Source organism: Octopus bimaculoides, chromosome 2 (genome assembly GCF_001194135.2).
Source record: "Octopus bimaculoides isolate UCB-OBI-ISO-001 chromosome 2, ASM119413v2, whole genome shotgun sequence".
NCBI lineage: Eukaryota > Metazoa > Mollusca > Cephalopoda > Octopoda > Octopodidae > Octopus > Octopus bimaculoides.
The window spans coordinates 122,574,003-122,588,134 of NC_068982.1; the positions used below are offsets into that span (position 1 = coordinate 122,574,003).

Sequence of the window (14,132 nt, forward strand, 5' to 3'; positions counted from 1 at the left end):
TTGGGCGAGTGTCTTCTACTATAGCCTCGAGTCGACCAAAGCCTTGTGAGTGGATTTGGTCAATGGAAACTGAAAGAAGCCCGACTGGTGCAGCCTTCTGGCTCGCCAGTCCTCAGTCAAACCATCCAACCCATGCCAGCATGGAAAGCGGACATTAAACGATGACGACGATGATGATGATATATATGTACATACATATTTCACTCACCCAACCCCCAACAATCCAATCTACATCCCCACATCTCTTCTCTTCCTCACATTTCCTCCTTTATGCACTATGCTTAGCTCTCACTCTCCAATCCTGTCCTTATGGTCCTGTTTTTCTGTATCACTGCTATCTGGTAGCCCTGCCCCCCACTCTATATACCCAGGTTTTCACCACTCACTGCATTCCCCTCCCTTCTCTCTAATCACACTTCTTTGACAATGTCCTGCCATTTATAAGGCGGCTAGCTGGCAGAAACATTAGCACGCCAGATGAAATGCTTAGCAGTATTTTGTCTGTCTTTACGTTCTGAGTTCAAATTCTACCGAGGCCAACTTTGCCTTTCATCCTTTCAGAGTCGATAAATTAAGTACCAGTTGCATACTGAGGTCGGTGTAATCCAAAAAATTTCAGGCCTTGTGCCTAGAGTAGAAAAGAATGTCCTGCCACTTATATTATGACTGCCGAACCTTAAGGGTATGCCTTGACACTTGCCACCATTTATATTTCTCTCTTCCTTTGCTCGACCATCCCATTCATTATTTACATTATTTACAATTGACGGATATTTGTCCTCATCTTGTTTGTTGTTAACACTACATTTCGGCTGATATACCCTTCAGCTTTCATCAGGTGTCTTGGGGAAATTTGGAACCTGGGTTCTCATTCCTAAGGTATCTTTTGATGTTGTTATTCAAGTCACAGCCTGGAATCAAACTCGGAATCTTGGGGTTAGTAGCCCACGCTCTTAACCACTATGCCATATGCCCGTCCCTTGTGAGTATGCCCAGCACTTTGTCAAAGTCTCTATCCTGCAGTTTCCCACTCTTTCTATTCTTCTCCTGCTCAGGTTGGGTAACCATGTATCTCCTTTACAGCAGCACACCTCACCTGTTTCTATCCTCATTCCTGATCTCTCTCTCTCTTTGGCCAGGTAATCTTGTACCTCCTCTAAAGCAAGACACCTGTTTCTGTCTCTCCATCTCACTATAACTTTCCATCATCTGACACAAGATCATCTCCTCCAATGCCCCCTCCCATCTTAAAAGACTTTTGTCTTGCAAGTTACTTGGTGACCCTGTCAGTGCAGGTGCCACTTAAAAAGCATCCAGTCTACACTATAAAGTGGTTGACGTTTGGAAGGGCATCCAGCAGTATAAAACTTACCAAAACTGACTGCGCCTGTGCTCCTGCTTAGCCGGCTCCTGCCTAGCTGGCTTCTTCCTAGCTCGTTCCTTAAATGATGATGATGATGATGATCTATATATATATATATATATATGTGTGTGCTAGGCCTGCCTTACTGGCTCCTGTGCCAGTGGGACGTAAAAAGCACCCACTACACTCTTGGAGTGGTTGGCATTAGGAAGGGCATCCAGCTGTAGAAACTCTGCCGACCCAGACTGAAGTCTGGCACAACCGCTGGCTCTCCAGACCTCAGTCAAACCATCCAACCCATGCCAGCATGGAAAATGGATGTTAATCAATGATGATGATGATGATGATGATGATGATGATGATGATATACTTATATTGAGACTAAATGAAGCGTTTAACTAAATGATTTTTTATTTTCGGTTTTCACATATCTGAAAATTGATATAACTATATGACTAATTTTATTTTTAAAGGCATCTTGTTGTAACTCACTCACTCTTCCACACACACGCACGCGCGTGCACATAAGTATGTTTGTATGACATGTGTGCTTCTCTTGGACTCTGCTTCTTCCCCACTCTTCCTTCTCTCTAGACTTTTTTTTTTCTGATGAAGAGCCATACCCGAAACGTCACTCCTATTTCTCCATCTAAAACTTTCCCTGAACCTCAACCTAATATATCCACTGTGTACGTTTCACTGACTTTTGTTGTTTTTTTTCTAGATTTTCAGTTTTGATTTGCATCTATCTATCTATCTATCTCTTTCCCCCCCTCTCTTTCTCTCTCTCTCTCTCTATATATATATATATATGCACACATACACATACATATTTGTATGCGTACATATTAGGTAATATTCTATTAGTGCGCTCCGTATACATAGTGCGTGGAATATTTTTCGATCGATCATCATGCATCAGATGGATGGGGTGCTAAACATCCAGCCAAGGTCTCTTTTACTATCTGTCTTTCTATTCATTCCAATCGGATAGTTAGTCAGTCAGTCAGTCATTCTACCAGTTAAATTGCCAGTTGTTGGTTGCTGCTGCAAGATAAATTTTCTTTCCCGCTTTCGTATCAAAATAATTGGTTACGACATTGAAACAGTACTGAGCTGCTTGCAGAACCGACTGTTTATACGCTTCAATGGCGGCATCGTTATTACCATCGTCATCCACAATAATATTGATATTACTTTTCATCATCTATTAACGTGTTCTCATCTACCTTAACTACCAGCTAAGAACAGGAAACAAGTTTTTTTTCTACAAAATATCAACACTATAATTCTCTGTTTGTTGTCATGTCCATCATATAAACTGATGAACTGCTTTCGTTTTTCTGGTATTTCATTTTCTTCTCTGTGAATGACAACATGTAGATGTTGTCTAGTGGTAGCTAATATTAACAGAACAAGATAAATAATCGGTTTTGTAGCTAGTTCACTGACATCCATCCGAACAATTTTAATACTGCGAATAAGACTAAGATATCGACTGCTGCTTCTTGCCATTTTGTCTACTTCTTTATTCTACGGCCGCAGCAACAGTTCTTGTGTGCGTATGGGTGCAAGTATGTATGTGTGCATGTATGTAATATGAGTGAGTGCCAAGCTTATTATTGCTCCCACTTCCAGTTTTCAACTTTCTGTTAGAGTGAGAAGGAAAAATTTAGCAAGTGATAAAAAAAACAAAACAAAGTGGATGGTTACTTCTCAGCAATATCAAATCTATTCATGTGAAAATGACAGTAGTTTTGCGGAAAATAAATAAACAGAACGAGTAACAACAAAAGGCGTTGTTTAACCTAACAAATTTTCCATATAATTTTTCAATCGGGAACCACCACCACCGCCGCCGCCACCACTGCTACCTCTACCACCATCACCATAACATCAAATCAACAGTTCCAACCGTTTATATAACAAATGCGCTACACACCCTGACATCAGATGTATTTCCTAAATCTCAATTCCGTATTCTCTTCTGGCGAATTCTTCGGGAATTTATTAACAAGTCTTTGATTAACGATGTCGACTCGAAAGAAACGTTGGATTATTTCTATATATTCTCTTCGTATATTTTATTAGTAGTTAAATGTCTAAGTAATGGCACCACATACATCATCGGTCAGTTGGCCATAGGGTGCCATTCTGTTATTCATATATATATATATATATATATATATATATATATATATATATATATATAATTTGAAGTAGTGTGAAAAATGCCTAAACGAAAGTTTGGAAATGGCGTGGACTATGATCATTCCATACCTTTGCCCATTCAGTCCTTCTTCTGGCGCCAGACAAGGTAAGCTGACTTTCACCTGTAATTTTCACACGCACTTAGATTGTATGTATGTATGTATGTATTGACATGTGTGTGTAGGTATCGTGGTGTGTAGTTCACTTTCGCTTCAATTGTTTTAAAGAATCTATCTACTAGAAAACCACGCAATTTGACCAGCAAGAGTTACCAAAACTACAAGCCCACCCCTTCCACTATTAAGACAACCACGCCATTCCATAATTTAGCCTAATTCTAATTGATACATTTCAGACCATTTACATACCTTAAGAAACCAACCTGCAGCTTCGACTTAAAACTGTCTAAAAGCTTTCCCTACGTTCTGATATTGCACTGTCTCGTGAAGAGATTTCATAATTTTCCTGTCCCCCACCCTTTTCACAAAGTATCCATCTATCTATCTATCTATCTATCAAAAAGAGTGTGTGTGTATACAGAGAGAACAGTTACGCATATATTGTTTAGTATCCCGTGTCTGCTTCTTTTGTTCTTATAGATTAAATAAAAAATGCTGCTATTTAATTTGTACAAAGATACATCTAATGCATAATAACACCTCCGCATATACATTAAACACGGAAGAATCGTAGCAATCTATACACTTCTCCATTCAAACGTAATTCGTAATACTAAATCTATTTCTCATCCACCTTTTATCAATGAACTCATCGAACCGCTTAAGTTTGTTACCATTAAAAGACTACGAATTATATTTCGCTCCCAGGTGTTCTATCTATTCCGTAATATTGAAAAGTTCACGAAATTTTTTATACTGACAATGTGTTTATAATGCTCTTCCTTTTTTCTCTTTCACCTTTCCCGTAATTTTTCATGTTTATTTGTAATTTTAATTAAATTTAGTCAGTATATCTGGAAATAATAATAAATAGACTCGTTAGTGAATATCCAATGCATCGTACATATTTATATGTGTACATGTGTACGATAATGATGTATATACAGATACAACAGTATGTGTATATACACAGTTACTCATTAGTATGTACTTGATTTTAGAATATACATGCACTCTTATATATGAATATGTGTGTACTCGGATATATATTTAATTTCAACTTTTACATTGATATTTCTAATCTGAATGAATTAAAGATTTGCAAATTCATGCGTTTCCATGTGTTCTCCAAAAACGAACCTTTAAAAGTTGAATAACCTTCTCGTGTACTAACTCTAATTATAAAGGAATTCGATGTTTCTTTTCCTGTTTGGCAGTCAGATGTAATTTATCTTCTTCAAGGTTTAATGCATTTCCTGGCAAGTTAAAACGACATATATGTATATTGTTTTTTTTTCTTATTCTTTTTTTCCTTACTTTTAAATTCACCCGACTTTCTTCGAAATCTCTCATTGAAATTTAGACAGTAATATGTCTATAAATTTCAAAAAAAGAGTAAGAGACAGCCATCAGGATATCTTATAAAAGAAATATTAAAATATTCTTGATCCAGAATCTTATAGAAAGTGCCATGTTTATGTAAAGGACACATGCTAAGCTTCAGAAATATCTTACATATTTTTACCATTTACTTACAGATCCTTACCCTGCATTATGTTTGTTGTCTTACAATCTCAGCCTTTTAAGGTGGCTAATTAAACATTTGGTATTATAAAAAAAAAGGACACAAGCAATTAATTATGGATAAAAATACGAACTTATTTAATCTGAGTTTGAAACCTAGGGTCTGCTGTAACTTCACTTTTGCAGATTCTTCTACTATTCTTCTACTTGTTTCAGTCATTTGACTGCAGCCATGCTGGAGCACTGCCTTTAGTCAAACAAATCGACCCCAGGACTTATTCTTTGTAAGCCTAGTAGTTATTCTATCGGTTTCTTTTGCCAAACCGCTAGGTTACGGAGATGTCAACTCACCAACATCGGTTGTCAAGCGATGGTGAGGGGACAAACAGAGACACACATATGTATATATATATATATATATATATACATATGTATATGTATATATGTATGTATCTCTCTCTCTCTCTCTCTCTCTCTCTCTCTCTCTCTCTCTCTCTGTATATATATATATATATATATATACACACACACAACAGGTTTCTTTCAGTTTCCGTCCACCAAATCCACTCGCAAGGCTATTGCAGAAGACACTTGCCCAAGGTGCCATGCAAGCTTTTTACCGCACAGCTACTCGTTTGTTATATTTCAAACACAACTCCCATCACTATACAATTTTTTTCTTTTACTTCTTCGATGATTATGTCAGGGCTATTGTACTTGCATTAGATGGAAAATTGGATCCGATATATTCCAATTTGCTTTATATTAAAATGCAGATTATAATAGTATTTTCGATACACTAGATCCATCTTTGCTATGTATGTTGGTTTGGCAATAACATTCATGCTTAATAAGAAGATAATATATTACTAATATAACTTATAGGTCTTATGCCCTTTACACAAACATGGCACAAATGTCATTTTCTATTATATAGGTACCACAATATCTTGTATAAAATATTCATTCAAAATATGACATCTATGTATGAACATACTCATGCATAGTCATCACCCACAAGTGAGTGTGATACCCTTGTGTTCCTCCCATCCTCGACCCAGTGGAATATCAAGAATGTGATAGCTTTTATCTTTTCCTAGTTTCAGTAATTAGACTGCAGCCATGCTGGGGCACTGCCTTGAACAATTTTTAGTTGAATGAATCAACCCCAGTACTTATTTTTTAAAGTCTGGTACTTATTCTATTGAACTCTTTTGCCAAACCTCTAAGTTACAGAAACTCAAACACACCAACACTGGCTGTCATGCAGTGGTAGGGAGCAAACACAGCTGCAAAGACACACACATTGATATACATCTATGACAGGCTTCTTCCACTTTCCGTCTACCAAATTCACTCACAAGGCTTTGGTTGGCGTGAAGCTATACTAGAAGATACTTGCCCAAGGTGCCATACAGTAGGACTGAACCTGGAATCACGTGACTGGAAAACAAATGTCTTACCACACAGCCATGCCTGATGGCTGTGCTAGCTCTCAGATGATACTCAATTTCAGCTGTGTAGACTTTCACAACATACCACCTAATCCAGGAAACAAACCTGCAATCCTGCGATGATGAAGCCAACAACAACATCCTAAGCTCTAGATAATGCACCTTTACTTATATTTATATACATTTGTAAACACAGATAGAGGTGCTTAAAAACCAGATATCAGGTTTTATTTAAAATTATATGAATACTAGTTTCATTATAAACTCTTCTTCCACTCTAGATTTCCATAAATACTGGCATTTAGCTTTAGTTTCATGGATTTAATAGGCTGCAAAATAAATCACTCACTAGACAGGACAACAGTCAGTTTCCCGTGATATTCCTTGAAGATTTGATACCTATTCTCTACATGTAAAGGTCTGATGGTTGGGTGGATAAGATCTTGAAGTACTTGGAATTAGTTACAAGTTTAAATCTTGCTGCAGGCATTTCATTTTAGTTCAGGGTAGAACACTTTATTTTACATTGCCTCAGTTCACATGTCAGCAATAAATATTTGGGAGTAGCTAGGAGATAAAAAGAATATTTATTTCTCTTTCACTTCATTCCTTTGTGGGGTCACTCAACTTGCTAAAAATAGCATTCAAAACTCATGTCACAACTTACTTGTTAAAATAAGGTAGATATGCTGAATAATTCTTTGAAAATCTGATGCCTATTCCTTATATATCGGGGCTAGATGATTAAGTAGATATGATATTAGACTATTTGCTCATTGTTTGAGAATTTAAATCTCATGCAGGCATTTATTTTATTTCTGGACAGAAGGCTACCTCAGTTCATCTATCACAAATAGGTACCAAATCATCTTGGAATATTATCTATAACAAATTACTGTCCTTTCTAAGCAAGAGTGGAGATAGAGGAAAGATGGATCTCTTCATTCCTTGTCTTTGTGGCTCTTTCAACCTGCTAAAAATAGCACCCAAATCTCTTTCATATTACACTCTATTGCAATGTTTGTCTAATCTTTTTGACTACCATTCCTCTTTCCCTTCTTTCTTTTGCTAACACTCTTTTAATACTCCTTTGCAGCCAACTAATTCATCACCATTAAAAGAGCACCTGCACATAAGTCATTTCATCAATATGATTCAAGGTGACTGAACTGTTAGCATGCCAGGCAAAATCCTTAACTGCATTTCATCTGTTTGTACATTATGAGTTCAACATCTGTGAGGGTTCAACTTTGCCTGTCATACTTACATACATACATACCTACCAACATATATGCATGCAGACATACATACATACATACATACATACATACATACATACATACATACATAAAATATTAGTTAAAGAATAAAAAGACTGGGTTAACGACTCAACATATCACACCCCCTCAATGAACATATATAAGAAATACAGCATAATCCGTCAAACATAAGGAATAAGAAGAAATAACGCAAGAAGAAATAATAAATAAATAAAAAATATAGCATATAATATAAAATTTTTATACACGAATATGTTGTTTCAACTGATAACATGGAACTGAAAAAAATTGAGTTAAAGGTATAATACAATACACGTGAATATCATTTCATAGAAGTTAAAAAAGTTAAAATTAATACGAATAAAAATTAATACGAATGAAAGGAGTAAAAATTTCAAATACATAATATAATAATATAATATAATATAATATAATATAAGTCGATATAGAAAAAAGTAAAATAAAATGAAATGAAGAAATGAGGTACCATAAAGTAGTCTATCGGTTGAAAAATAAGGACAGAAGTGATTTAACACCATTTAGAATTAAAGTTCAAAGTTCTTCAACTCCCTCGGACACATTTCACAACTCAAAACCCAATAGACACCAAAAGGCAAGTTTGCACCAATTCAGCACACACAAGAGCGAACAGGCACTCAGCAGGTATCAGCAGGCAAAAGTTCAATTCCGCTCACCATGTCCAAAAGAGGTTCACCACACATGAGTCAAAAACAATTACAGCACACCGCATACATACATACATACATACATACATACATACATACATACATACAAACAATGGCTTCTATACTGTTTCTATCTACCAAATTCGTTCATTAGGTTTTAGTCAGCCCTGGGCTATAGTAAAATACACTTGCCCAAGGTGCTGTGCTTTGAGACTGAACCCCAAACCACATGGTTACAAAGTGAGCTTCTTAACTACACATCCATTCCTGTGTCTAAAATCATCAAATGCATCGGCTGCTAGGGAGGAAACTGTGTTCACCATTGTCTAAAGAAAAAGAGGGTTATCATAACCAGAAGCCTGTCCATTCTGGGCTGGAATGATGTTAAACGCCAACACAGGGTCAGAGCACTTTCTCTTTAAAGATATTTTATGCTTTGAAGATATTTGCAAAATATGAGTTAAGTCCAACAATACTTCATCCACTTCACCTTTACTCTCCCCTATTACGCATATGTTGCTAAATATTAATCTCTTGCATGGATTCTGTAGTTAAATATCTTATTCATTTTACATTTTTTACAGTATGTTCATCCGGCCCAAGCTGGTTAACATCATTGAAACATCCTGTTTGGTAAGTTTATTAGATTTTTGTCATCTTTCATAAATTCAAATATGTAGTTTCTGTTTCTCATATATGTCTATCAATATATATACATTTACATACACACATATATATATATATATATATATATATATATTTATATATATATTTTTATACACAAAGAGGTAAGCCTTTAACAGTTTGCCTGACATAATCCTGAGAGGATGAGAGCTAAAGTTAACCTCTGCAGGATTTGATATCAGAGTTGGGAGAAATAATGAAAAATATTTTCCAGTGCTTTAATGATTCTGTCAGTTGACCACAGGTCAGCCCAGCAGTTCTGCGTGGAGGAGGCAGGTCAATTACATTGACCCTAGTACTTAACTGGTACATTATTTTACTGCCACCAAAAGAATGAAAGGCAAAGTTGGCCTTGGTGGGAGTTCAAACTCAGAACATAAAGAGCCAAAACAAATGCTGCAAAACATTTTTTTTTTTGCCAATGTTCTAACAATTCTGTCAGCTTGCTGCCTTATTTAGTAATAATACTTTCTACTGTAGGCACAAGGCCTGAAATTTTGTGGGAGGGGATACGTTGATTACATCGACCCCAGTGACTAACTGGTATCTATTTTATTGACCCCAAAAGGATAAAAGGCAAAGTCAATCTTAGTGGGATTTGAACTCAGAACATAGTGACAGGTGAAATACCACTAAGCATTTCATCCAGCGTGCTAACAATTCTGCCAGCTCACCACCTTGCCTTATTTTGTAATAATAAGAGTAATTTTTAACATTGGCATGAGGCCACATGATTTAGTGGAGAGGTGCAGTTAATATAACTGGCTCCAGTACTTGACTAGTGCTTATTTTAATGATTCTGAAATAATAAAGATCAAGATTGATACCAGAATAATAATAAAGGTATTATTATTGAATGAGAGAGCAATGCATGCCATCAAAGTGACACTGGGGTACAAATATACAAAGCCCAATATACCCATCATGACTACTTGTCTGATAAGGGTACACCAGGCACATGCATTACAATGATATATGAGTGACATGGTGACCTTATATAAAGATAAATGGTGCATGACCTTGCAGGTGGACCCAGTTAAAATTTTCTGCAGGTGGAGTAGCCCAACTCACTCAAATGGTCCCTGAATGATGGTTGTTTAAGGTGAATTATTCAAACCCCAAAGAATTCCTCTAAACACATGGCTATGATGCTCCCCCACTACTTCTGCTCATGATTAGAGTTGCACATATCGTCAACCACTAGGAGATATGCTCAACTGGTTAAGGTCAAGCAAATGTGTGGTATTGTGCAGAATACTTGCTGTAGCCCATCTTTTAAACCAAGACAAAACATGTACATGATAACGCTTCCAATCAGTTAAGATCAGAAGCCATGAGAGCCAGTGCTGGTACTTTATCAGGGCATGTATTATCATTATCATTATTATTATTATTATTATTATTATTATTATTATTATTATTATTAAGGTGGTGAGCTGGAAGAACCATTAGCATGCCAGACATAATGCTTAACAGCATTTCGTCTGTTCTTATGTTCTGAATTCAAATTCCACTGAGGTTGACTTTGCCTTTCATCCTTCTGGGTCGATGAAATAAGTATCAGTGGAGCACTGGGTTCGATGTAATTGGCTAGCCTCATCCCCCAAATTTAAAGCCTTGTGCCTATAGTAGAAAGGATTATTACTATTATTATTAAGACAATATGCTGGCAGAATAATTAGCATGCCAGATAAAATGCATAGTTGCATTTCGCTTGTCTTTAAGTTTTGAGTTCAAATTTGAACTCAAAACTTAGACTTTACATTTAATCCTTTTTGGGTTAATGAAATAAGTACCAGTTGAGTGCTGGGGTTCATGAAATTGACTTACCCACTTCACACAAATTTTCAGGCCTTGTGCTTATAGTAGAATATAAAGACTTAGAACAAATACTTTAAGGCATTTCTTCTAATACTTTAACGATTCTGCCAGTCCACTGTCTTTAATAATGATCTGCATATATATATATATATATATATATATATATATATATATATATATATATATATATATATCATCATCATCATCCTTTAATGTCCGTTTTCCAAATTGACACAAGTTGAACAGTTTGATGGGAGCTGGCAAGCTAGAGGGCTGCACCAGGCTCCAGTCTGTTTTGGCATGGTTTCTACAACAGGATGCCCTTCCTATTGCCAACCACTTTATAGAGTCTACTGGGTGACTTTTATGTGGCTCTGGCACAGGTAATTTTTTTTTTTTTGTGGCACCAGCATGGGTGCTTTTTATATGGTGCTGGCATAGGTGCTTCTTATGTGGCACCAGCTTGAGTGCTTTTTACCTGGCACTGGCACAGGTGCTGGTTTCAAATGGTGGTACAAGGTCAGCAGTTTTGGAGGAGCGGGGTGAGTTGATTACACTGACTCTAGTATTCAACCTATTTCATTGACCCTAAAAGGATGAAGGGCTAAGTCAATCCCAGCAGCATTTGAACTCAGTATGTAAAGTTGGAAGAAATGTCACAGAGCATTTTTTTCTTCCACAGTAATGATTCTGCCAGCTCACCACCTTAATAATAATTGCCCTAGGAAGACACTCAACAAGAAATGGAAACAACATTGAAAGAGAAAAACTCGAAATAATGATAATGCCTTGATGTAGTACCAGGCACTGGCTCTCATGGCTTCTAAACTTAACTGATTGGAAGTGTTATCATGTACATGTTTTGTCTTGGTATAAAAGCAAATATTCTGCTCAATATCACAGATTTGCTTGTCAGTTGCTTGACCTTAACCAGTCGAGCATGTTCCTTAGTGGCTGATATGTCCCTTGATGACAATATGTGTATCTCTGATCATGAGCAGAAATAGTGGAGGAACATCATAGCCATGTGTTGGGAGGAATTCTTTGGGGTTTGAATAAACCACTTCTGGAAATATGGGTGTTTTGTTCATCATCCTTAGACAACCCTCATTCAGGGACCTTTTAATCAGGATGAGCTACTCAACTTGAAGAAAATTCTAACTGGGCCCCACCTGCTGGGTCATGCATTGTTTATCTTTATATGAGATCACCATATCGTGCATATATGGTTGTGAGCATGTGTCTAGTGTACTCTTATCAGACGGGTAGTCATGATGGGTATACTGGGCTTTGTATATTTTGCCCCAGTGTCACTTTGATGGCACGCACTGCTCTCTCACTCAGTAATAATTCTTTCTACAATAGGCAGAAGGCCTGAAAGTTTTGGGGAAGGGGGGTTAGTAGGTTATATCAGTCTCATGTGGTTAACAGGTGCTCATTTCATCGACCCTCAAAAGGTGAAAGGCAAAGTTAACTTCAGTGGCATTTGAACTCAGAACGTAAAGCCAGAAAAAATACTACTAAGTGTTTTGTCTGATGTGCTAATGATTCTGCCAGCTTGTTGCCTTAATGATAATAATATCAACGTCATCATCGTCGTTTATCATTCGCCTTCCATGCTGGCATGGATGGGACAATAATAATAATAATAATGATAATAATAATGAAGGCAGCAAGAGGAATCTAAAGGAAATTGGAATAGAGTGTCCAGTAGAACTGTTACAAAAGGTTTGTCTCCTTGGCACAGCCAGAATAATCAGGAAAATAGTTGAAAAGAACAGATAGCATGGTACTGTAGGCTGCAAGTAGCAAGCTCGCTATGCATGCAAGACTTCAGGAGTTCCAACAAAACCTGTGATAAAAAGAAATGATTATACTAATGATAATCTCTCTGCATATTTAGATACAAAAAGTTGTTGTCCTTTGATATCTCCATTTGTGACTTTGATGTATAAATTAAAGCAAAAGAAAATTATGTTGATGATAATAATAATAATAATAATAATAATGATAATAATAATAATAATATATAATATATATAACATACAGAAAATTGCACTACTGGGCACTGCATACATCCTATGCAAAACACTTTCAATACAGTAACCATAAGAGCATCACAGCAAACCACAGCACATACCCAAGGTACACAGCTGCACTCGGTAGTGAAATGAAAGCACGTTATAAAAATAAAACTACTGAACAATAATAATAATAATAATAATAATAATAATGTTTTTGCTCACTGCAAAGTCACACTTTAAAACATGATATGACCCCCAATGCACATCACATGCTTATTATTTTGACCATGGAAAGTCATAAAATAAATTCAACTCCACTAGGATTTCAACACAGAATGGAGAATGGAGCAGAGCATAACTAAATATAGCGAAGCATTTTATCTAGTCTACATGCTACCACTTTTATTACTCTCTTGCTCTAGGTAGTAAAATCGGCAAATACCAAGAATTTTAATGAAAAGACCGATGAAGTCATCTTTCAATTACCAAAGAGTATGTAATAGTATATCTAGTCCAGAACACATGTGGCAGAAGTTTCTCAATAGTCTGGTTTCACTCTTAGTGGTCTGGTTTCAATTTAAAGCATGTTAAAAATGTGAGCTTTTATGCTTATGTATAAATAAATATAAGAAAATAATGTTTATAACTGAGTGTTAAAACTAGTGGGTTTATCTAGTATTTCTTTGAAATAATTGCTTCGGTGCTGTTATAGCTGTGTAGTTAAGAAGCACAGTTTCAGGTTCAACCCAACTGTGTACCACCTTGGGGAAGTGTCTTCTACTCTAGCCCCAGGCTGACCAAAGCTTTGTGACTTGCAATGAGAAAAGACTGTCATTGCCAGCACGGATACGTGTGTGTGCGTGTGTGTGTGTGTGTGTGTATGTATGTATGTATGTATGTATGCATGTATGTGTGTGAGTATGTATGTCTATATATACACATATATACATATGAATGTATGTATAT

General features: G+C 36.4%; 1 protein-coding gene across 3 annotated transcripts in view; it reads left to right on the forward strand.

The window, feature by feature from the left end:
• Window positions 1–2,240: 2,240 nt before the first annotated feature.
• Window positions 2,241–14,132, forward strand: part of LOC106882437 (protein unc-80 homolog) — a 286,116-nt gene continuing 274,224 nt past the window's right edge. For all 3 annotated transcript variants that reach the window (XM_052965566.1, XM_052965567.1, XM_052965568.1), the window contains exons 1-2: window positions 2,241–3,680; window positions 9,222–9,270. In XM_052965566.1, coding sequence (XP_052821526.1) covers window positions 3,595–3,680; window positions 9,222–9,270 — 135 coding nt within the window. In that variant the 5' untranslated portion in view covers window positions 2,241–3,594. The remainder of the gene's footprint in view (window positions 3,681–9,221; window positions 9,271–14,132) is intronic.